Here is a 25620-nt window from a genome sequence, read left to right on the forward strand (position 1 = left end):
GGCGCCACCAGGTAAAAGGGATTTTGGGGGGGGGGGGGGTGGATTCAAAGGGGAGGGGGGGTGGGGTGGCAGCCATGGTTAAGGCAACACACAAAAAGCATGCAGATATACAGTCACAGAGGAAGGACATCATCATATTGCTTGTCAAAGTCTCGCTCCAAACATCCAAATTGTACAAAAAGGAAGAAAATAGGCTTCTCGCGCTAAGGAAAAATACACGTTTGTTTGTTTTTAAAGTTGTCCCGCCCTCCTACAAAGAAGACTCTAATACAAGAAAATAAATATAGCAAAACAAAATGCCAGAGAAAGATAAAAAATAATTTAAAATAGCTTTTTCTTCTTTTCATATATGTTCAATAGTTCTCTTTGCTATTCACAAATGGCACAACATTCTTTCGAAATAAAAAGAAGACAGAAGGATAAAACCCCTGCGACATTCATATTCATTTGCTGAACAAAAAAAAGAAAAGCTTTTGATGCAGCAGAGGATTGATTTCTTTTAAGGATTCAGATTTGGATCTGGATTAAGTGCTGCTTTAAATGTTTAGTTGAGGTGCTTTCTTTTTCTGGTCAGAATCAGGTGATGAGTTTGTAAACTTGGTCCATGACCCCACCCCCAGGGTTCGGTTCATAAAAATTGCAAGTGCGCTCTAATGCGTCTCGACGCTGCCCTTTTATTTCTTTTTTGAGGATTTAATACCCATGTGGACAAAAAAAATCCTGGGCAGAATTATGCCAACAAATAACCAAATGCAAATTATTCTTTATATCTAAGAAAACGAGGCAGTAAATACTACACGTTCATGATGACATGCTAACATGCTAAACCGTCAAGTCTATAATGTGTCTAGTCTCGGTTTACATGCTAGTTGCTATGATAATGTCACAGAGTGGCTGATTTGGTTGGCTGAACCGGACCCGAGGGGGGGGACCAACTGGATTAAAGCAAACTAAAGTGTAATACTAAGTAAACAAATAAGCGCGTGAAATTCTTTGCTTTACAACCTGAAAATTGTAGTTGATTAAAAGGTAAAAAAATATGCAAAAGCCAAAGGAATTTGTAATAACACTTTGTGCCTCAAGAGGGCAGGAGCGAGTCACTAGAAACGGTTGTCTTAAATAGAGTACGAGCTCGCAATGAGGTTAGCATTTCAACCTGGTATCGGCGCTTTGTTGCAAAACGCTACCGATGACAAGATGAAGTTGAAATTGTGTATTCAGAAGTGCCATCAAATCATTTATCAGTCCACATATATTATTCTCGCGCTTTAACCATTGTCAAATCTATTCCCCAAATGACTTTCTTCGAGCTATAGTGCTACCTGTTGAATGTGTTTTCATGTGGTCAGAGATTTCAGTTTTTAAAACAAGTGTCACATGACCAGAATCCCTTGATGAAAAAGAAGTTATTTGAAAAAAGATCGGAATATGATCTGAACGTCACAGCCAACAACAAATCCAAAGTAGCACACGACAGTTAGCTTAGCATCTACTCGACACAGGAGGCAAAGATCCCCTCTTGTCTACATTTGCCTAGGAAGCTAGTTTGCGAGGAAGGAGAGGGCGTGGCCGCCACACTGTAAATATTGTCTGATAGCGATTTGTGTACACTGACAAGACATAACCACCGTGTCTTATCACTACTACGTGCTACGACCTTTGCTGTCTACACAGAAAACATCAAAAGTTGTCATTCTTGTTGCCAGCAGTAATATTAATAACAGAAGACTCTTGGAAGGAGCGCATATAGGAGTATTGGCTTCGCATACCGGAGCGTCAAGAAAGGACATGGAGACATTAGGAATGCATACGGGAGTGTCAGGGGCACATCCAGGAGTTTTGTACGAACATACGGAAGCATCAGGAACGCTTCGGGAACGTATTTGTAGCGTCCGCAACGCATACACTCGATAGCTGACGCCTGGTCGTATCATCAAACCCTGTTACACCAAACCTGCCTTAAATGAGTGTGTGATCATCAGTTCAGCAGTAATACGCCGTTTTGAAACATCGCGTCGGAATTGCGGAGAGGCACAAAAAAACAAAACAAAACAATACAGGACGTAAAAATTGGGCCCACGCAGCTGATTGGCCTCGGCATTATGGTCGTATGACCATACCGAGTGCTCAGTAGTCGTCCAAAGTGGAAGTTTTCGACATACACGCGTCGCTTTCTTTATATATATATTCATATAGGTACGTTAGCGGTTGCTAGCGGAATCGTTTAATTTTTATGCAAAAAAATAAAACATCAGTCACGTTAGAGACATTATTTTAACCATTTTTCTTAAAACCCCTGAGATAACCACAGACGTCCTTCAATACAAAAACAGCAAAGTTTTTTTTTTTTTAAATCGCACAAATTGTCGGACAAACTTGGTCGACATTACGTGGGAGTTTAGCCTCGTTAGCCTAGCCACGTGTTCTGTTGGCCAAAGTAAATGGAACAGGAAGTCGGACGTGCTAAATGCTGCCCTCTAGAGGCTGTTAACTGGCACTGCACAACGTTGAAAACACACCCCTGATGATAGGGCGTGAAAAATGGAACATCCTCTGTTCAGGCACTCTAAAATGATTAAGGTGACACATTCGCATTGATTGTTATAAATCGGATTGGGCGACAGCTGATTGGTCGGCAATTGTTTGGCTAGGAGCGGGGTCTTTGAGGGGAGGGGGTGCGACAGAAGGCACAGAGTTTATTCCAGGCAAAGAAACGGAATTTTGAATAAGGAAGAATGTTTTCGTACGTTCTTATCCTTCTAACTCCAACTCTTCATCCACGTGGAAACGACCAAGCGTCTTTTTTTTCGTAAACCAGCCAGTGCTAATAACACTATACTTGTGCTTTCCGACGCCATCTGAAGACCCTGAAACCAGCCTTAGTTACGCTATTTAGAAGAATGCCCCAAAGACTACAATAACGAAGTCTTTTAACGCGCAAAAATCGGATAAAAAAAAACGAACGCCTGTTTCCTATTTTCGTTCGTTACCTAGCGGTGACACGCGAGGAGGCTAGTGGCTACATTCAAAGAATGCTCAGGGCACAGGTGGAGAGAGTCGGCTAGCGAGAGCGCTAGCATGTCTGCGATGCGTTCAGGGTCCTTAGGACGCCATGACGCTCCGCCTCAGCAGGTCCTCCTTCCCGGAATGCAACTGGGCCAGGCGGAGTTTACGTGCGTCGCCAGGGCGCGTGTCCAAGTCATCCTGCTCGCCGTCGGAAAAGTAACCGTCGCCGTAGAGCAAACGCTCGTCCTTGGGCTCGGACGCTGATCCGCCGCCGCCTCGCCCTCTAGATTTAACTTGGCGGGACATGCGCAGCCGTGGGGACGGCGCGACGGGCGGCAGCCTGGACGTGGTGCTTTTGCTGCCCCACGGCCCGCTGTCCTCAGAGATGTGGCAGGAGTCCATTTTGGAGATGGGCGGCTGCAGGTCGGAACTCCTGGTGTGGTGACGGTGGAGGTGGTGATGGTGGAGGACTCTGGAGGAACCTCGGGACCCCTTGCGGGCACCGTGCTTTTCCTCCGTCCCTCTGCCCGCCCACGCGGCCTTTACGGCAGAGGCGCCGGAACCTGAGCCGGCGGATAGAAGCGTCCGCGGCGGCAGCGGTGCGGTCCCAGAGGTGGGCGTGTGTCCGCGGGCGCGGGATTTGCAGTTGCCTCTGGATTTGCGACCTAGCTGGGGCGTCTTCCACGTGGACTCCATTGAGTTTTCCATCATCAGATTGAGCAAACTCTCTTCACCCTGCAGCAGCTGCAGGACAACCAGGAAAGTTGGGAACATTTAGCCTAACTCATGATTGACATTTTCATGTTCCCAATACAAACTGCCTTAGGGGGTGGGATATCATTCTTTTCGGACTATCACCTGGTCGGAGAGCAGGCTACCACTCTTGTCTCCGTGCTGTGGACCCAGAGCCCACTTGGTGAGCATGTCGTCGGCCGTGATATGCACAGACTGAGCCAGCCAGCTGTCGAACAACGAGTTGTCCAATGGGAAGGACTTGGACAAACCTAGAGACAAAACAGATCAAAAAGTGAAGTCTGTGTAAAAAAAAAAGAAATCAGGAACGATGCAGCGAGTAGGACAGCAGGAGGTGCTGTTTGGGTGCCTGCGACACCCCTGAGCCTTCACACAAACTGCATACACATAAACACACACGTTTGTTTCCATGACGCAGCATGCCTCTGCAGGAGAGGCGAGGGAGGTGGAAAATTGAGCAGGAAGGTAAACACGCCATCGTGGACACGATGTGACGCATGTTTTTACACATACAAATAGGAAAGCAATAAAAATTGGCAGAATGTCACGTGTTCATTTTGACACATCCAGAGCCCTGCTAGGCCATTTTCAAATGATGGGTGCTAACAAGGTCTCTCTTACACTATGTTTATAAGCACTCGGACAATAATGTTAATAATAGCGTTTGATCAATTTATAGTTGAGTCGTAAAATGTACCTATCTCCTTAAGCAGCGAGTCACTGTCTGACTTCCATCTTTCCTTTCCTTTGTCAGGACTATTCTTCCTCCTGCTCTCCTTCCCTGCACTCAGCTTTCCTCCTCCTCCGCCTCCACCTCCCTTCTGGGCTCTCTCTGCGGGGAGACACAATTATATATTATAAAGGTACTTCGTTAGCTTCCCCCTCCATGTTGGTTGTAAATATTGGGTAAGTGCCGTTACCATTGGCAAGCTAACGCTAGTCATTGTTTTGTTATTACTATGCGTGATAAAAAAAAATAAAAAATCACACGATTGTTCACCTTAATCAACGTTAGTAATCAGGAGCCACATGCTGCTTCATCAAGCCAAGACATTTTTTTTTTCATTTCCTCCATTGTGACCGTTTTTGAATCTCCCCCAAACCAAATTTTTGTCACCCATTTAATTTCCTTAATCAGATATTTTTTTTCCCCCCACTTTTGTGTGCATCGTGGCTCAGCGGGGCAATCATCTTTTGGGCTTTTCAAGGACAAAAACGGAAGATCTCTCCACCCCCACCCCCTGCAGCTTGTAATCTGCGCACACATCCAACTGCATCAGCAGTGCTTTCAAACACCATTTTACAAGCTTTTATGTGCATTATTTAAGGCCCTCTATCCTAGCACGTATAAATCCCAATTCTGAGGGCTTTCTTATACTCGAAATAATGAGCAGAGCTGCAAAAAAAAGATCACGATGTCATGCAGGGAAAAAATTACAAGCCCATTCTGGCCATTCCATTCATGCAATACCTCTCCTCCCAAGACTTTCTTTCAAATGCTGTTTACTCGCAGCAGCTTTAATTCTTATTATTTATGCTGTAAAGACCTCTCACCCCTCTCTCGCTATGCGGGAGATACACGTTATGCACAGTGATTAATGACCTCGCTTTCTAGATGCACTCAACTGCAGCATAAGTATGTGTGTATGCGTGTGTGTGTGTCCTACTTCGTACCTGAGCTCATTAGCTTTTCTTCCTCCCTGCCTCCAGCCCTCTCCTTCCCTCACTCCCTCTCTTATCTTTACTGGGACTGCCATCCCATAAACCTTCCCACCCCTCTCCTTGCTCATTTCGCCAGCCTTTGTCGTACTTCGACACACACGCACGCACACAAATGTGCACACACGCACACATACTCGAGGCGAGAGCAGATCAGAGAGGCCAAAACTAACCGCTGTCAGCTTGTCACAGTTGGAATGTAAATGTGCTGCACTTCCTGCATAACAATACTCATATTCATGTGTGTGTGTGTGTGTGTGTCCTAGAAAACTGTGATAGTGGCCATTTTGTGTTGGATACCACCCCAGAAATTCAATAGGCCATTCCTGCTTTTGAATCACAGGTACAAGGGTTGTAAAAAAATGTATGCTCAAGAGCTTCAACTGCCAGGTAATTCGTAGGGTAAGAAAAAAAATAGACAAAAATAGATATTTTGCAAACAAATTAGTTTGCATCGCTCATGACTTCAGTTTTGAAGAAGTCCAGCTGAGCTTTATAAATGGTGGATAAAGCTTGAAATGGAGGGTAAAGTAACAAATGAAAATGGAGGGGACCGAGAAAAGAGCCCTGGGGTACACCACAAGGACAGATGGAGCTGTTTTTACCTCCGGCCATGTCTTCTTCCAGCAGTTGTATTTGCAGGTGGAAGATTTTCTCCTGGAGGTCGCACAGGCTGTGCTTCATCTTCTCCCGCCGTGTTACCATGTAGCACAGGTTACGCACCTGGGAGAAGACGAATAGAAAGAAAAAAAAACTTTTAGCTCGCTTTGAAATGAGCATTTGAGTGCTTTGAACGCAGGCCAAAACACTTGCAGCTAACACACCAAAAACTGGATACTTGCCAGTTGAATTGTATGACGCTAACTCGATTATTATGTGTCTCTGACCACATCTGTGTGTGTTGGCTGCAGGCTGACTGTTTATCTGCTGATCTTGATTGATCGGTCTACTCGGCCTATCTGGCCCCTTCTATCCCCATGAGCGAGTACACCGTGGATGAAAATAGCTTCTCAACCGGGACACAATGTGCGGAACCTTTTGTTGATTAGGCAGCTAATGTGTGTCTGTGCGTGTCATTTTGCAAAACAGGATACATAACAGGAGGGTGGAGCACAAGGGGTAGTCATTTGTTTACTTTCAAACTTCAGTCTCACTCATTCTCTGCATCATCAAACTGTCATTTTTCAGCCCCTGAAGACATTTGTGAAAATGAAGACCGGATCTTAGCCATTAAATTTAATAGCCAAGCCTCAACGAGCAAACCGAACAGCGACATGAAGTCTGCCATTTTAATTCCGAGCGACCATTTTAGCCATTGCAACCGAACCATGTGCGCTGGCCCCGAACTATCTAAATATCACCGTTATTGATGTCTAATTGGCCCGCTATCAGCGCACGGACAGCCGGCGTTTGAGCAAAGATGTAACGTTCCCGACGGAGAGAGAAAATCAACAAGTCATTTGTCACTTGTTGAATCAGCCATTTGTCACACGGCCGCCACGTCATCACATCAAGCCCCATTTAAATGCCATCTCAATGCAGAGAGCGCCTTGCTGGCACATAGTGTAGCATAGTGACACGCTATCCGTGTCAAAGCCGTGCGTGCGACGACGTGTGCGTACATGTGCTCCGCCCCCATTGTCCGATCAAAGCCGTGCAAATTTAGGGTTTGACTGTCCGTGAATTATTTATCTCCGCCGAGGCCGTGGAAACACACAAGCGGCAATAAATATTTATACGCAGCCTCATATTTATTTCATCGCGGTATCAGAGGGGCAGCTAGCGGGAAGGAGGTAGAAATAAAAACAGGTGAAAGACATCGATGAGGGTTACTATTCGTAGCCGTGCTGCAGTACGACACGGGTAAAGTAAGAAGGGAGGCAAAATGAAAGAAAATGTTCCACAAGCACTTCAGGCTCACCTTATTATCACAGCGCAGCTTAAAATGCCGAAGGAGTCGCGCCGAGAACTATTACGAAACAGAAAATGTCATTTCTGGAGGAAAATTACGGGTGGATGCTCAAGAGCAGACACTCAAGTGAACTGATGCGCAATGAAATAAAATGAAACTGGAATACAAAAGTAAATATGGGATTTGCAGATGCAGGTTCTGAATGTTTACTGAATTTGGGGGCTATTTGAAAAGTGCAGCGTATCAGTTCAGAAATGCGGAAGGGTGAGTTGAATTTCTAAAATGTCTGTCATGTTTGCGTTTTGGGGTTGAGGCTGCTCGCATTCGGAGCCCGTCCGACGGGGCGGGCCCGCTTGCCGACCGCCTTGCGGCTTCTAAGTACTCTTATGAGCTGTATTTGTGTGTGTGAGCAGGCTGAGTCATTGAATACTTTTTTTTCCCCTCGCTTTGTCCTCTGCCTGAACCCGAGAAAGTTACATAAGACAGTTGATGGCAGACATGAAGACGCGAGATGGGCCTCACTAATACATTTACCCACCGGAGAAATCTACTCAATTGTCATCTGGCATCTCGTTCCCCACGCAAGCTTTTTTTTTTTTTTTTTGTGTGGCTAAAATACATCTTGGAAAAGTAGCCCTCCCCAGAGGCCTGTAAAAGGAATGAATTTTGTGTCGGATCCGGGGTTAGGAAATGGTCGTATCCATCTAACAGCGCCATGAATAACAACAGTGAATACCACAGAAAATGAAGTATGATCAACCGTGACAATACCGAGGTGAATGGATATGAATGGCGTTCTCCTACGAGCAAGTTGAAATTGTCTCGGTAGGTAGCCGCCCAATAAAGAAATACGGTTAGTCGGCCAATGCACGACGCTTTGTTGTTAGCATGGCTTTTAGCATTAGCACTGGGAGGCCACAAATGGCGGTAATCCCTCATTCTTGAATCGTTTTGACAGTAGCCGGCGTGCTTGCGACACCTGCAACCACTCGGGAACGAAATGCCCACTCGGCGAAAAAGCTCACCGGTGCTTTCGGGGACATCGCGGAGCAATTTGCTACGCTGGCAGCACTTCAAAGAGCGAGAGTGAAGCAAGTGGGGGTGTTTAATCCAGGGCGACATTAGCCCCCAGAAATTTATACGCACACACACACACGCACGCACGCACGCACGCACGCATGGATGATGAATGGAAGGGGATTTTTCAATTTGCCAGCAAATCAGAGTTGATTGGAAAACTCGGTTGTGCAACACGCACGCACACGCACGTGCATGCACACACACACACACACACACACACACACACACACACACACACACACACACACACACACACACAAAAAGAAGGCATGCAACACTTTCCTCCTGACAGACAATCTTCAGGGCAGGAATTTGAGGAGGGGAAGGATGGTGAGAAAAAAGATGACAACCCGAATATTGCCACTTGTGAGCCTTTTCCATACTAGCACGATGCTAAGGTTAGCTCAATTATATATAAAAACCAACAACTTGCTTCTCATTGGCATTTGCTTTTTCGATCAGCAAAAGTGCAAAAATTTTGAAATTGGAAATCTGAATTCTTCAAATTGTATTTTCGGTTAATAAAACAAGTAAAGCAGGACACGGCTTTTAATTGATTTGATCAATTAATCCTATTGCACTTGTAACGGCGCTAGCTTGATGCTAACATTACCCACATTACTTCGATTTTGCATGAAGTCTTTTCCCACCTTTTCAACAGACTTATCCGCCCCGGCGTTTATTTACATAAGGATTTCCCCCTCGACCGCCGTTACGTCGGCTCATATTGACGGAATAAACAACGTGAACGGCGTCGATAACGGGCGCTGGATCTCGGGAGAACTCCAGATGGCGAAGCCAGCAGTCAATAGATCAACTCTAACTCGCGGGCGACGTGACCGTGATGAACCCGAGCGGAGTTAATCTTTGCGACGGCGTGAAAGGAGACACTGGAGAGCACTTGTTGAAGTCTCGCCGCCTTCTAGGGAGCTATTGGACACTTTATCACCATAAGAGGTAAGTAGGTGTTTGAGAAAAGATCGATAAAGACAGTAAATCACCACTTGGGCACTCCTCAAATCTGAGGCTACTTGGCTGTCTGTGGAGGATGCACCCCCCCCCCTTTTTTTTTTCCCCACTCACCCTCTCCAAGTCTTGTCGGAGGTGCGTGAAAAGCTTGAGCCTTCGGTAGAGGACGTCCTGCTCCTGCTGGGCCAGGTTGTCCACCTCGTCTCGTTTTAGAGTCACCAGAGGTTGGTTGAAGTTGGCCTTCCTTTTCAGTTTCCAGAACTGGTACAGGAAGTCCACCTAAGGGAGGAATGTTTTGATAGCATTGACCCACACGTTTGAGTTCCGTGACATGGTTTTCTATGAGATCAGGTAGTACCTGCGTGACAGGCAGCGCTACGTTCTCCGCCACCTCGCCGGGGTCCACCAGTCGGTAGAACTCGTCCTCCAGTTCCTGGAGCTTCTGCTTCCGCTGGCTCACCTTGTCTCGCTCCAGCTGGTCCCGCTCGGCCCTCTCGGACACACTGAACGGTACCAAACGGGGTTCCGGGAGCTCAGGCGCCCGCTCGGGTCGGACCGTTCCGCCGCCGCTGTGCTCCAGACAGAAAGACTTGAAGCGGACTTCGTCGTTCTCGGCCAGGATGGTTCTCATCTCCAGACCGTGGTCGAAGGCGCACGTCACGTGGAAGGCCACAATACACGAGGGCATCGAACACTGTCAGGGGAGAAGAACCTTATCAATTGGCTTTAAGGTCTGAACTTGTTTTCGTGGGTGTGCTCATGACACACATGCCTACCAAATTTGCTAGCAAAGAATTAAGGCAGCAGTACCTGTATGCATGTCCCGGTGTGCTCTCGACATAGGCTGCAGGACAGAGCCCATCGGCTGGCGGGAATGTGGGACACCTTAGTGATGGGCTCCATCTTCTCCGGACAACCTATACTCACCTAACACACACACATTTTGGAGCAATTCAAAACACCACTGCGTTTCATCATAATGCTGCATTGCTGTTGTTGTTTCCCCTCGTTTGTTACTGTGCCCATCCATGACAGACGATTGCTCGCTGCCGTGACTAATTGATCCGTCGGCTAATTGACCCTGATGTGTCACGCACATCAACACACACACACTGGCGCAAATGGAGGGAAGTTCCTCAGAGGCTCTACTGTTTGTGTGTTTCTTTCCCAGCAGGAAAACAGGAAAAACTCATAAAAATTGCATTGATAGAGATGATAACAGAAAAGCTTGTGTGTGTGTGTGTGTGTGTGTGTGTGTGTGTGTAAGTGCGTTTAAGTGAGACCCATTGTAGAATTGTAGGCTGCTACACACAACGCTGCAGGGGGTGTATCATCTGAAAGCTTGACACACACGCAAGCAAACACCCCCGACACACATACTCTTCCGGCAGCTTTCACACAAATGGGCCAAACTCTACAAGTCAGACGTAGTGTGTGTGTGTGTGCATTCTGTGAGTCCTGTGTGTGTACTTGTGTGAAAACATCGACTTGTGACGATGCACACCAATAAACACACTCGAAGTGAATATATCCAAAGGGAGACTAAGGGCCTCTGCAGCACTGCAATGGTACGGCACAATAAGCTAGGCTAACATTAGCATGTGAATTTATTTTGAGCAAGTAGTAGCAATAACAGCAAGCCTCACCTCGGGTATCCATAAGGCACAGCTGACGTGGACCCACTTGGTTCCACTGCGGGTGGGTTTGAGGGCGCCGCCCCGCTTGGGGCACAGCAGACACTTGGGCTGCACGCCCAGGGCGCACGTCCGACAAAGCCAGTTGCCCTGCGGGACCTTCAGGATGCCGTAGCAGGCCTGCAAAACAGTTAGCAAGCTAAGCTAATCAATGCTAGCTAGAGGCTAAAATGCAACGTTTGTATTTAGTAAACAACAAAAGTGAGACCTGGTGCACGCAAACGTTGCACTTGTCGCAGAAGACCATCTCATTGCCGTCCTCGCCCTCGGGCGAGCGGCAGACGTCGCAGACCACGTCCTCGTCGTACTCGATGCCCAGGCCTTCCTCTGCCTCGATGGCCTGCCGCATCTTCTCCTCGCACACCCGCTCCAGCTCGACCAGAACGCGCTCCATCGTCAGCTCTGCCAGCTCGGGCATGGCTGATGAGATATCCGGCTAACGTTAACATCTTAAAGCTAGCTTGCGTCAATAAATTCTTCTTGTTTATTTCTCCTCCCTCACTGTAATCAAATAACCAAGATAACGGCAGGCACTCACCCATCTGCGCAAACTCTTGGTTGACGAGTTCCAGCCAAGCCACGTCCGTGTCGTCCAAGTCGTAGCAGCCGTACGCTTGGCCGGGAAGAGGCAAAGGGCCGCCCTCGTTGGACGTTCTACTTGGTGACTCGGGCAGTAACCTGGGCCCAAAAAATAAAATCTCAACCGTTCAATGGCCTGCTTCAAATTTGCAGCGATGACACAATAATTGTAGGACAAGTCCATCTTTGAAGGTCCGATGGCAATAGCCACAATGGCCAAAATGGCCACTTTAAGTCAAAATGGCAGACTTTGTGTGTATTTCCTGGCACGGGATCACGGGACTGTTTGTGGGTCACGTCGGGAAATTCCTCCGGGCACTGTCTGCTCTCCAGTGCTTCCAGACTAAAATGTCTCGGCAGTCAACGAGAGAAGGAAATGGGGTCGGGAACTCTGCGTGACCCACTAGCCCTCGACTGACATTAAAGTCATGTGACGCAACAATCACAACAACGGAAAAATGCATACAGTCAACCACATCCAATAGGTCAACTAGTTACCACCTTACAAAAATGTGAAGGGGAAAAAAAATAAAACACTTTTGCAGAGTCATCTACATTTAATATTTCACATTTATATTCAAGGAATTGAGTGTAATGTCTATACTTAAAACAACTTAGCTTGATTTGTTTACCCACAGAAAGTCAATCGGACCAGCGAGCGATGAGAGTGGTATTAAAATGCCCTTTTACAGCTTCTTTTATTATCTGAAAGAAACAGACTGCTCTGATCTATTTCAGTACAAGATTATAATTAAATAACAAATAGATAACACACTGGGTACTCACACAGACACACACAGGGAGATGAGACAATGGTCTGTTATGTAAGGTGCAAAGCAGCTTGAGTGTCTCATTTCAGCAGTGTGTTACTTTAGTGTGTATATGTGTGTGTGTGTGTGTTTGCATGTTCTTTTCAAAGACATTTAAGAGCACCATGTCTATTAGAAATGCAAGTCTTTCTATTCAATCTGTCACTTTCATTGCTTCCATGACTCACCTCCCACATAATCATCACCAAAGACATCACTACATACAGCACACACACACACACACACACACACAGGCAGCGTTACATAATCATAAAAAAAAAAAGGCACACTTTTTTTTCTTTTTTTCTTTTTTTCTATTGTGCAAGATGGCAGATGTGACAAAGAACTGGAAAGAGGAGCTATTGCATGAACTACATAAATATATTTGTAGTCTTTGTGTGCAAGGTGGCGGCGGTTATCATGCGAGACTCTTTACCTCCTTGTAAAACAATCATCTTTTGTCAACTTGTAAGTGTTGACATAGGAGACGTCTTCCCAGCGTGGGCTGGGCTCGTCTGACCCTCAAGAGGCTTTCGACACACGCATAAGAATGTCCGATTAACGGAGTAAAGGGTGGGGGGAAAAAAAAAAGAGGAAATTTGACATCTTTAGCAAAGCAGAAGCTGCAAACGTTTTTTTTTTTCTAATGTGCTCTTATTAAATTATGGCTTCATTAAAAACAAATGAAGTTGTAGCAAGTCTGCAAAAATGCACGTTGCGAAAGAAAGAGCGCAATTAGAAGATGCCTCCGCCAGACGCAGACGTGACCTCAGAGGAAAGGCATGCACACAAAACAGTGAAACATGTGAAGAACAACACAAAAAAACACCGCTAAATTGCCACACTGAAAACTAGTGGGCTACTCAAAAGTTAAGTAGGTTAATTTAAAAAAAAAAAAAAAAAAAAAAAGCATTATGTGCTGGAAAAAAATAAATAAATCAGTATACATAATACGTCATCTATAATTAAAATTCCAACAATAATTGCAGAATATTTCAAATCTAATCCTTTTCCCCAAAAAATTAAAGACACCATAAAAAAATTAATTAAAAAAAGGTCATGTTGGCACTGGAAAATATTTGCTCAACATCATAAATGTGTGTGTGTGCGTGCGTGTGTGCGTGTGTGTGTGTAATGTCATTCTTGGAATAACTCTCTGCCACAGTCTAGCTGAGAAAACTTCGATTCCCCTTTCTTTCCCATAATCCCCCTTTTATACGCAAACCTTTCACACCAGTACACTCACTCTCTCCCGCTGTGTGTGTGCCAAGAGACACGCTCGCTCTCCATCCTCTGTTCCCACACAAGCATGCAGACCGAAGCAGGCTAAATGTATTAAGAAACATACTGTATATTACGTGAGCACTTAAAGCAGTGCTTCTCAATTATTTTCTGTTACGCCCCCCCCTAGCAAGAAGAAAACTATTCGCGCCCCCCCTCCCCACCGTGACTATCCTAACTTGTCTTGTAAGTCGTAAAATGTTGCACTGTCGCAAACGTGACAGAAGTAACAATGAGAGCGCCACTGCCCCCTGCTGTAGTAAACGCGCAATTACACTTTATTCTAGTACTGCCAAAAAAAAAGCCTGTTCCCCAGGGTCACACACGCCCCCCCAGGAATAGCACCGCGCCCCCCAAGGGGGGCGCGCCCCACTATTTGAGAAGCACTGACTTAAAGCAATGTACAGTATTAAGGCTGCAGTATTTTTCTGGCCACACGGGGGCGGTAAGATCCAAGAGCGATGCTTGCAGTTCAACGTTCACTTATCCTCAAAGGGACACATCTATTGCTATTTTCTGAAAATATTCCTTTATTTTTAAATATAACACATATTCTTGTAAAATGAAAAAAATTACTTCCAAATATTTCAACTTTATTTTGGAAATAAACATAACTGTCATATTTGAATTTACACTGAGCTGCCATTTTGTCTGCTTGAGATGCCAGGAAAGCAAGCCTGTTGTCATGGATATGAGAGCGACTTATTAACACCTCTGCTCTAGAGGAGCCGCAGCCTGTACAAATAATCTTTGACAAAAGGATGAGGAGGAAATCCAAAGGGGAGAGGGGTGGGGGGGGTGGGGGGAGAATGCGGGCACCGTTTGGGCAAACAAGGCCGGTGGGAATGTTTTCATTCATATCTTTCGCTCGGCTAGTTGAGGAATGAGACGCAGTGGGAGGAGTTTTGCTGCGTCCAGAGATGGGCATAGGCTCAAATAGCAGAGGGCAACTGCAGCCAAGTGGAGAATGTGGAGGGGTAAATTGCAGCATCTGGACAGCGACAGGGGTAAAACAGGCTAAGCTAGCATAGATTGAAGGCCACAGGAGCAAAGAGCAAACAAGCAACAGGGCGAGCGAATACATCCAAAGGGAGACTAAGGGCAGCCAAGTGGGGACAGAGGAGTATAACAACAGGTTAGGTATGTGAAGGAGGACTTGTTAGGCTTAAGTACATTAGCGTGGGGGGGATTTGTTTATGTCACTTCCATTCGTCTATCTTCAAATATGACAATATTGCAGTGCTACTCAAGTGTGTTTGTCCTTCAAAAGATGATCAAGGATCCTGAGAGAGATGGAGAGCCCATTATTAAAGGTACTCAAGACACAATTCCTGGTCGGGATGATGTCACCACACACTTGTGTGTGTGTGTGTGTGTGTGTGTAAATTGCTTTTATGGCCCACTATGGGAAGGGAATGAGTCATGCTGTTGTTCCAGGAACCAATACAATATGGATGCGGTGACGCACAAACATTTACACACAAAAGGCGTCAGCATTCGCGGCAAACGTTCTGGAGCTAGTGTGTTTGCACTTCGAAAAGAGACTGGCGATGTGGACTGAATTTTATCTACTTGGTTGCAATTCATATCTTCAAACCAAAATGTCTGACATCATATTGTACATATTTTTTTCAGTTCCTGCATATGTTCTGCTGCAGATTTCTTTTCTTGTATTCGCTTGTGCGTCAGCCCGGATGTGGTAGGAACCACCAGAATGGGTGGAGGGTGAGAAAAAACAAAAACCCAACATTTCTGGCCACACAATGTTCTCAACTACCCACAATGCAACTTGCTCTCCGTGAAGTGACAAGCAGGTTTGTCTCTGGAGACTTTGTGGCTTCCCTCGGGGCTGCTGACTCGGCGAATACCCCCTAAGATGAAAAAAAAAAAAGCCGCAGCTAATAAAATTTAGCGAGCTTTGATTTTCTTTTTTTCCCTTTTGATGCCACGTGCCGATTTAAAAGATTTGTAAAGTAAAAGTCGACCCAGCGTGCGTAACAAAGCGTCGAGGACCGCCATCTTTCGATACTAGCTGCCTTTTTTGCTAAAGTATCAAACATCAAGAAGAGAGGAGTCGTATGAAAATAAATTTGGGGTGCAAGCGGTCAAAGCGGCGTCGTTAATCCCCCTCAATGATCCTCTGCCGCTCGCCGTCGACCGAAGTCGTGGCAGGCAGAAGACATTGCCCTTCTCTGACTGGACGACATCCAACCAATCAAGGCAGCCAGTTGGAGCGTTCCGACTGGCTGGCTGGCCGACCTCGACGGAATGACAAGCAAAGCTGGACGCGCAGACGGCAATCGTGTCCAAAGAGTGACTCAGACTCCCGAGCTAAACCCGTTCACCTTTTCTTTTTTTTTTTTTTTCTTGGACAGAACCGTAGCCAAATAACCTGGCGATAAGTCCCTCCATGAAGCCTGATCAGGTTTGGCACCAGGCTCCAACTTTTCGGGAAGTGCTTGATAAATCATAAAAACAAGCCAATTCGGCCGGTTCGCGACCCCACCGCTGCGGTTCTGGCGACGACCGAGCTACGTGCTTATTCACCGCATCTCGTCTCTTTTGTGGTCTTCTTCGAACTGGGATGAATTCATCCCGAACTTTAGAGACACGTTAGCCGCCTGCGGATGCGCAGCATTCTTTCCACCCCCTCTTCAAAGTGAAAGCAAAAACCACAAGTGGAAGACGCTCCGGGCCGTGAACCCGCCGACGTTTTAGAGCAGTCAGCGTTCGGCACGTGATTACACAACAAGACTAAATCGAAAAATGGAAGTCCAGGAAAAAAGCTTATTGTGTGAGCACAGGAAGCGGCTAATAATACGCAGCCTCTACCAGGGGTCAGAGGTCAATCTGTCCAGTAAGAAGGACGCCGAAACAGCTCAGTATGGAGAGCGTCAGAAGCTAGTCTTCATTATACTATTTTCTTTTTAATTATATCATTTATTATATAACCTATGAATAAATTAGATAATTTATACTTGTGCGACGGTCAGAAAATGTCAGAAGCTTAGCGTGCAATAAATCAAAGGCTGTTTTTTTAATGAGCAAATATGACTGACGTGAAAAAGGAGCGTTTATGACTCAAAAGTAAACACGAGACATGGAAACTATGAGTCGGATGCCAACTGTGCTCGTTAACACTGTCCCCTCTTTCTATGTGATAGAGATCTTACAAAAAAAAAACTCAGTTTCATTTTTGAGGGATTTTCATGAGCTGCGGCGCAAATAAGCAAATGACGCTATAAAAAACAGCAGCTGCGATAGTTCCCGAAGGCATCGCCACTCATTTCTACCCTTTCATTTTGACTTTGGTGCACGCCTTCTGACCTTTTACTTGACACGGATGACTTTACAAGTGTGTCACTTACAGCAATGTATATAAATTATATTCTACAAATTCTAAGTGCTAAAAGCAGAACAAATGAAAGCTACACTTTTTTTTTCCTCCCTCCATTGCTCACACTGTAGTCAAGCCTGAGGCGCTGACATATTTTCTTCCTATTTTTTTTTCTCATGATGAATAATGACATCATCACTAAAAATTGTTGGAGTGAAGAAAAAGAAGAAGAAGAAAAAAAGAAAGGGGCTGCGGGCGCGTCTGGCTTTGACAAAGCACTCTTCCTCTTGCACTCTTTCACCCTCTCTCAGTCTTCACTTTTCATTCCAGGCTTAGAGGTTGCAGCCAAGATGAATAAATCTGCCAACAAATCCATAATAATGTGTTTTTGGATGAAAATTTGACAAAAATAAAGCGAGACTAAATGTGTCATATTATGAGCAAATAAAGTTGGAAATTAAATTTGTTAAAAAAAAATTCTAAAAAGACAAAAGTGACTCCGGATTGGCTAACGGCTACAGCGCCACCTGCTGCTCTGGCATGCTCACTACACCAGCACAGTTGAGTGATGATTTCCAAGCGGGGAAGGACGGATGCAGAGGAGTGACAAACGCTGAATGCAAGGCAAAAAAACGAGAATATGTCCAATCCCGCTGTGCCGTTTGTGTTATCTTGGCGCCCTCCGTCATGCACAACATCAAAGAGTCGCCTTCATTCACGCTGGCTTATCTGGACCATGTGTCTTTTCTTGACAATCTGCTTCTCCGTTGCTGCCTATGGACGCACATCCATCTGCTCGCTCGCTCGTGCGTGCGAGTGAGATACGAGCCCATTACAAAGTGTAAACACTCAGCAAGACACATTTATCTCTTTCCGTGTTCGCCGCACAAACGATCGAGCGCAACGACGGCTCGTCAACTATTGACTGCTTTTTGTGCTCGGGGAATCAACAGACATATGCACACAAAAATAAACAGGCTCGGAAAAGACACAGGAAGTCGGCCATTTTTCTTTGCGGAGTCTTTTTAGGACCATTTCTGGCCTTTTCATGTAGCATGTTGGTTTTACCTGACCAGCGGCTGCGGGATGGGCTCCAGGTTGGCGGGCACCTGCACTCCTTTCTCCCACTCTTGCCTCCAAGGGTCCGACAATACATAAAAGTCGTCCGGGCCCAGCTGAGCAGAGTCGGGGAGCTTCATGGCCGTGATGAAATCGGTGCGAAACACCTGAAACAGAAATTTGGTGTTATTTTCAACCGCGCAGGAGTTACTTTTAACTTCAACGTGTTAAGGGGGCAAAAAAAAAAAAGAAAAAGTTGTTGTATTCATTATTTATTTATTTTTAATCAATCATAACAGCCTCCCAAAAAAAATCTATATTGGACGCAGTAGAAGCTTTCGACTAAAGCGGCCCAGACTTGACACTGAATATGTTAGTTTGCGAGTAAATAGAGACGAGCTCATCATTAGTTCAGCTTGTGACATTTTTCGCTTGGCGGTGCGCCTAGAGATTTGCGCCTTGGCTGAACAAAGATTGAGAAACATCGCTCGGAGCGATAAAAGTCTTACAAGCGTTCCAAAATGAAGCTCATTATGACCTAACGTGATGTCATCATTGCTCAGCTGACCGCAAACACCGATGAAATTAAAATTGCAACAAGGCAATGATTACACAAACAACTTCTGCATTTCTGAGTCTGTGTGTGTGTCTGTGTGTGTGTGTATGTGTGTGTGCATGCGGTGTGGTAGAAGGTGACATTTAAACCCAGGAAGTCCACTCTCACATCCATGTTAATGCACCGCCACACACGATACTGACACTAAGTAACACACCTACATAGACACATGCTTTTGACAACACACACAATTTATATGCATGCGTGTGCGCATGTTCCACTTGCACTGACTTCCCGCTGCTGAGTCACTTTCCCACAGAGGACAGTGACAAAGTGCTCTAAGTGCTTTTAAAGGCCAGCTGACATCACAGACCACAAACACGTATGAACACACCCACATACACACGCATCAGTTTAATACTGGGGGGGAAAACAACAACTTTGACATACAGCACATTGGGTAATTAATTTTCATGTCTGTCTGGGGCAATAAGGGAGTGCTGTTATTGTAGCCATGCATCTCTGCCAATAGGGGTCGCCTACAAGTGGCTTGCACCAACAGTGTACAAAGTTTACATTTGGTAGCTATCAGAGAACATTTCTAGGAAAAGTTGAAGGATTCCAGGAAATGATGCCCAAACTGCACTCTTCAAACCAAAATGGCAACTTCTTGAGAATTTTTTTGTGGGTCTACTCATGTCTACCAAATTTCATGTTCCAAAGGTGCTCCAGAGCCAATTGGGGAATTCATTTTTGGCAGGATGAAGGCGCCTGGCCAAATCTTCTGAAGGCATTATTGGAAAGGATGCAGAAGTATCATCGTCATGGCGACCCAACACAACGTCATAGCAGATGTCGCCACTCGGACGGAGGAGGCTAATTTTAGCGTGGGGAGCTTGGGAGGTCAACAAGAGGAATGTGATGAAAACGATATGATCAACTATTAAAATGCAAAACGCGGTATCGTGCAGCTGTCTTACTTTATTTTGGAACCCTACTTTCAACTCTAATCATTGAAAAGAATAATCATATTTTTTCTTTGGCTCCTTTTAGCGTGAATAAAACGATTCACACTCAAGATGGCGGCTGCTACTTTGACTTCTATCCTCCCCGGGACGTAAAATAAAAACCGTGAATGGATACAAAAAGCCGCCAAAGAAACGTGAATGGGATTTCCTCCTCGGATTTCCTGCCACTGGCGCTAGCTCGTTAGCGACGCAGTGAGAAACGTTCAAAGAAACGCGCGAGGAAAATAAAAGTCAACAGATGTGTCACATGCTCAAAAGGAAGACCGAGATTGTGCTCGCAAATGGATGTGACGATGTGGTTGCGCATTTACTGTAATGTTTCAAATCTTTATTTTGCGTTTGAAAGCCAAACTTGCAAAGCCTATTTCGGGAAGAGCTCGGCCACCAGGTGAGAAGGCGGTGCCATGGTATGAATATGAAGAAAAGTGGTGCACGAGCGTGAGGCGGCAAACATGTTCTGAAAACCCACAAAGAAAAAAGTGGGTCACTGACACGCCAGAGAATCAAGGAGACTTTCGAGACCCCCCCCAAAGCCTCCACCCTGCCCCATCCTTCTTCTTCTCTCACTACTTGGGAGCGTGGTGTAAATAGTCGAACGTGCTAACAAATGTCTGCGAGGAAGATGTGACCCACTTTTGGAAAGCAATGCTTTAAAACCAAAAATCAATATGCAAGCGGCGTTCCAAGCATGCTGCCATAGACGATACACACACGTGTTTAAATGTGGCAAAGGTGTGTTCACGTGTGTGTGTGTCTACAGCCAAGCAGCTCTTAGTTAATGGCGTAAAAATACAGATGTTTTACACACACATCCAGACATTCCTGTTGCTGTGATCTTCAGGTCGCTATGGCGTTGCACAGCTGTTTCTACCAGACTATAATGAGCGAGAACAGATGCTAGCCAGCTAGCTCACGCACGCGCACGCTAAACAAAAAATACATACGGCCTTGGCGGTTCTTACTAACCGCGGAAGATGGTGCACGTTGATGTTTTGTACGGTAGACAAGTTTGCTTAGGTCGATAACAACAAATAAAGTTTTGTTGCTAGGCAGATTTCGGTTTCAACCTCGAATATTGATAAAAGCCTACTTTGAAACGGTACGGGAAATCCAAGATCAGATTACAAAACATACTTTGAAATGCTATTGACAAATATTTTGTGTGTGTGTGTCCGAGGGTGATGTTGCCGCCATGTTTTGACAAGTGTCAACGCTTCCCTGCGGGCTACAAGCAAGCAGGCACGTTTCCCCAAAGACCAGCTTGAATGAGGCTAATTTGCACACACAAACAAACACACACACCGGAAGTTGTTGTACAGTCTTATGATGCACACGTACTCTTTTTTTTAAATTGTAAACGCTGCCAGTAAAGAAGCGGACATTGCCTTCCTGTTAGTGCCCCAAACGGTCTTCATCAAAACAGCGGGGCGGTTGGCCTTCGAGGAAAGACTCCGGAGGATGAGCAATTTATAGACACGCAGCTTTTCTTTGAACTTGCGTGCGTGCATGTGTGTGTTCATTTGAAACCCGAACCCAAACATTACTTCCAAAATCATTGATTTCCACCCATGCAATCTGACTCAAACCTATCTTAGCGCAGATTAGTTTAGCGTAGACTTGTTGCTTTGAGCACAAGTTATTTTTATGAATTGGTCTCCTTCAACCGGGAGGAATTTGCAAGCCACAGAGCGTCCTTCGCGGCGACCATTTTTTCCGCTTCTTACACCAGGGTAGTCATTTGAGAGTCCTCGGGGACCGCTCGAGGCGACCGCTCACGGCGGCCGCTCGAAGCGACCACTCATGCAAACCTGCCACTTTTCCCCACCGCACTGTGCCGGCCATTCAAGCTGTGTCGGGACACCAATGTATTGACTTTGGACACAGCAGGCTGATCGAGTTGAACATAAGTGTGCTTAAAGCCCTAATTTGAAACACTAAGCAAGGCTTGAAACCTGACTCGGCAACTGTAACCCATCCTTGAAACCATGATTGGAAACATTAACTCCGGCATGAAACCTTTGTTTGGAACTTGGCTTGAAATCCTTAATTGGAACCCCATGCAAGGCTCAGCCAAGCTTCAAACCCTACTCACGCTTGACAAGATCATTTGTCGCGCTAACTTTTTGTCCCTCACCTCGGAATGCTTCTTGTGCTGATGTCGTACCCACGTGATGCTGGTGGCCGCGGCCTTGGACGACCTGGACCACGACGTCACCTGACCTGCAACAAAGAAAAACATAATGCTGAGAATAAGGACCCAAAAAAAAACCTCCAACAACACACACATCACACAAACATGTAGCAGCTGCTTAGCAATTAGCACAAGATGCTAAGTGTGTGTGTGTAAACAAATACCACCTAAAAGGTACAAACAATGCGTTTTGTGCATCATGTATATCCAACATACTTACTGTCGGTGGTGTCCGAGTCGTTGCTGCTGGTCGAATATTTCCTCCTCTTTGTCTCGCTCTCCATCTACCGGGACAAAAACCAAAAAGAAGGGAAAGGGGGAAAAAAAAAAAATCATCTGTGAGTTGAAAAAGTCCACAATAAATCAATTTATTTGTGACAGACAGGGAACGACTTGCTTATGAAATGATTTCACATTTTATTCATGATATATTAATATATTTTTTATTAATGGGCCCATGAAAGAAATCGTCCACATACTGTATGTACATTTGCATCCGTTTGATTTTACACACACTGACGCACAGTGTCCAGGAACACACATGGAGTAAACACACGCACACACAAGGACACAAAGTAAGAGCTACGGTCGTCATGGGATACTATTACTGACAAATGCGTCCATGATAAACACACATTAACTAACTTCCTGGCAAATGCACAACCAACTACACAAGACTGGCTGCGTGCCTCGGAACAACACACACACACACACACACACACGGAAGGCAGAGGTCAGTCACTTTGCTGGAGAATCTTTGCATATAAATTGCTTCATAACACCGCCTTGCCATCCTGGTTTTCACCTTCACCTGTCCCTCATCCCTCACGTTCTCACTCTGTCTTCCTTACGATAAGGACATAAGTATTTGGACAGCGTCCGCTGGAATAGGTGGTGATGGAGGCAAAGTGTTAGAAGGGAACAAAAAAAATCATTATTTATTGATTATGTGATTTTTAATTCAGAGTTCAGAATCGAACAAAAAAAAGTCCTTATCATAACCAGGCCAAATTTGAAATGCTAATCATAATTTGAAATCCCTGCCCGTGCCTTGCAAATATTTTTCCCTGCGGAAAAATGGAAATGTACACGGTGTACAATCCGGAATCGTGAGAACCTCCCCCTCCCCTTTCCTCTTCATCCTCTTCTTCCTCTGTCTGTCATCGCACCACGTGGTGGTCCTTACCCCCCTTTTCAACCAATCACAGCTCAACACTCTCTCACACACACACACACACACACTTCATACACACGTGTACACTGTATGTACACATGTGAGTCACATGACGATGGCGGCATGAGGGATGAAGTGATGAACGCTTGTAAACAACATCCTGCCACATAGGACACCCCCCCGAGGGTGGAGGGGAGGGGAGTGAAGTACGCACGCACATCATGACTCATCTCCGGTTTCGGACTCGGCGGGAGGAGGGCGTCTGCACGTGTGACCGTTTGAAGCGTGTTTGAGTGAATGTGTGCGATGTGATGATGGGAAAAGGGGATTTGGTGTTGGGAGAGCGGTTGGGGGGTTGACGAGATGGGGGGGGGGGGTCACAAATGGGACCATTTAACAAGCCTCCTGACGATTATGCTTTAATTGATTCAAGAAGGAGCGAGTGTGAACACCATCAAGTGGTGCCGACACAATGCGCCTCCATCCCCAAGGCGCAACAACCCTCATTTGGACAGCCACCAAAACTTCCACAATGGAAACCCTAAGGCAGTCTTGACCTTACTTTGAATTATTTGAAACCCATTTTTTTAAAACCACAAACAATTGCAAAGATTTTGAAAATTCAACCTGCTTTCGAAACCCTAACCTGGCCCACCAGCCATATGCTGCACACCCCTCCTTTGCCTGCACATCCTTGCTCTGTATTAACTATCAAATCCACGTATTCAAATCCATTTGCCACTGGGATGGATGTTTTGGAGCAGCTGTTGCGCTTTTGACATGGACAGGGAGCTGCAGTCACTTCCACACAAGAACTGGAGGTAAATATACACGACCCCCCTCCTCCTCCTCTTCCTCCAAACCCTGCTCGATCTGCACAGCACGAAGCGGCGGCAGCAGCATCGCCAGCGGGAGGAGGAGGTGCGGGTAGAGGGGTTGTTCTAATTCCTAGATACGTGTGTGTTTGTGTGTCCTAGTGTGTGTGGTGGCGTGCTCTGCCTTCCTAAAAGCAGAACGGCACCCCCCTCCTCCTTTATGCAAAGGAACCTGCAATTCCTCTGAGGGCTGTGAAGGTGCACTTCTCAAACAAACCCACTACAACGCGCATGCGCACTGCATCCACCTCACTATCCGGCAAGTTTGGTGTTGCACGCCGCTGCGAATCGTGCACAATTAACTGCCATTACGCACCCCCAAAATACACTTGTCACCACGCGCATGCGCACTATCAACATGTTTTTTTCTTATTGGAACGATTAACTTCACATGCACTCCAGCAGAATGCCATCAGAAACACCAAACCGCCGCTCATGACGTCACGTGCACACAATACTGTACATTTCGTATTGCATCAGAACCATTGATGTGAACATCACACCAAATGTCACGACTGTGCTTGTGCATTTTATGTTACTGTAAAATTAGAATTTCATTCGCAAAGGGGTGTGTTTACCTTCTGCTGTGGGGGGGTCAAACGCGCCTGCGCACTAGCAACGTGCATTTCCTCTTTAAATGTTACTTCCATCACACACACCTTCCCACACGTACTAAGGATGCCAAAGTACTGCATCAGAACCACAAACATTATATTCGCATGCTATATGAATAACTATAAAACAGTGCCATAATAAAGCGATGTTTACCTTGTTCTGCTGGGGAGGGCGTCCCACCGATTAGGAGACCATCGGGATCCAAGCACATGTAAATGTTCCTCTGGCTTAACTTCCACGTTGGTTTGACAGGAGTCTTCCCCCTCCCACCCACCTTGACAGTTTAGAAAAAAAAATCCAGGAAATCCAAAGAAAATGAAAACAAAAATCGGGGGTGGAAAGTGAGCTGGAGAAGCTCCAGGTCACGGAGCTGAGGGGCCGGGGTGTCGCCGCCGCCGCCGTTCAGTGCGCGCCGAGCGGCTTGCAGGGTACGACATGCTGCTTACTGGAAACAATCATGTCGCATTTTTTTTTGCACGAAAATACACTAGCGTTCAAAAATGGATTGGCAAAAACCGATGTCCCTAAAAATATTGCAGTTTGTTTCGCAACCCCCCCACCTCTTCTCTGCTTCTTCCAAAACACACTACCACCTCCTCCTCGTCCCTCTCTGGCCGGCTGCACGGTGCTGGACGCGGTTGTGCACAAGACGAACGTTCCCCTCCGTTCGGCAGCCCTGCACGCTCCTCCTTAAAAAAAGAGTGAGGGACTAAACAAATGTGGAAGAGGAAAAGAGCGGTGCAGCTTTAGCTTGAAAACTCTTTTGGCGCCATATTTATGGCGTACTTTGAATTGAGCTGCACGGTTGTTGCACTTCCTCGTTCCACCGACGCTGAGGTGCGAGCGCTCTCTACAGGTCAGTGACGGTACTTGTAGCAAGCCTGTCGTCAGTCACGTCATTGTGTACAGGATTGAGGAACAAAATGTACAAATGCTTTTTTGCGTATTATAATTCATTGTTGAATCGATGACAAACAAGAATC

General features: G+C 45.9%; 1 protein-coding gene across 2 annotated transcripts; it reads right to left on the bottom strand.

Moving 5' to 3' along the window:
* Positions 1-36: 36 nt before the first annotated feature.
* On the bottom strand, positions 37-25482 carry jade2 (jade family PHD finger 2). Of its 2 annotated transcripts, XM_061299041.1 has the most exons (14): positions 24791-25481; positions 22194-22257; positions 21917-22002; positions 18208-18365; positions 11672-11811; positions 11342-11553; positions 11086-11253; positions 10250-10366; positions 9798-10133; positions 9554-9718; positions 6084-6201; positions 4457-4591; positions 3865-4010; positions 37-3750 (listed from the first exon to the last, which is right to left on the bottom strand). In XM_061299041.1, exons 2-14 carry the CDS (start codon positions 22255-22257, stop codon positions 3103-3105), a joined length of 2493 nt encoding a protein of 830 aa, XP_061155025.1. In that variant the 5' UTR covers positions 24791-25481; the 3' UTR covers positions 37-3102. The 2 variants fall into 2 exon arrangements, with proteins under 2 accessions (XP_061155025.1, XP_061155026.1); XM_061299042.1 differs by lacking the exon at positions 4457-4591 and having other exon boundaries at positions 24791-25482.
* Positions 25483-25620: the final 138 nt, after the last annotated feature.

This window comes from Syngnathus typhle, linkage group LG15, assembly GCF_033458585.1.
Source record: "Syngnathus typhle isolate RoL2023-S1 ecotype Sweden linkage group LG15, RoL_Styp_1.0, whole genome shotgun sequence".
NCBI lineage: Eukaryota > Metazoa > Chordata > Actinopteri > Syngnathiformes > Syngnathidae > Syngnathus > Syngnathus typhle.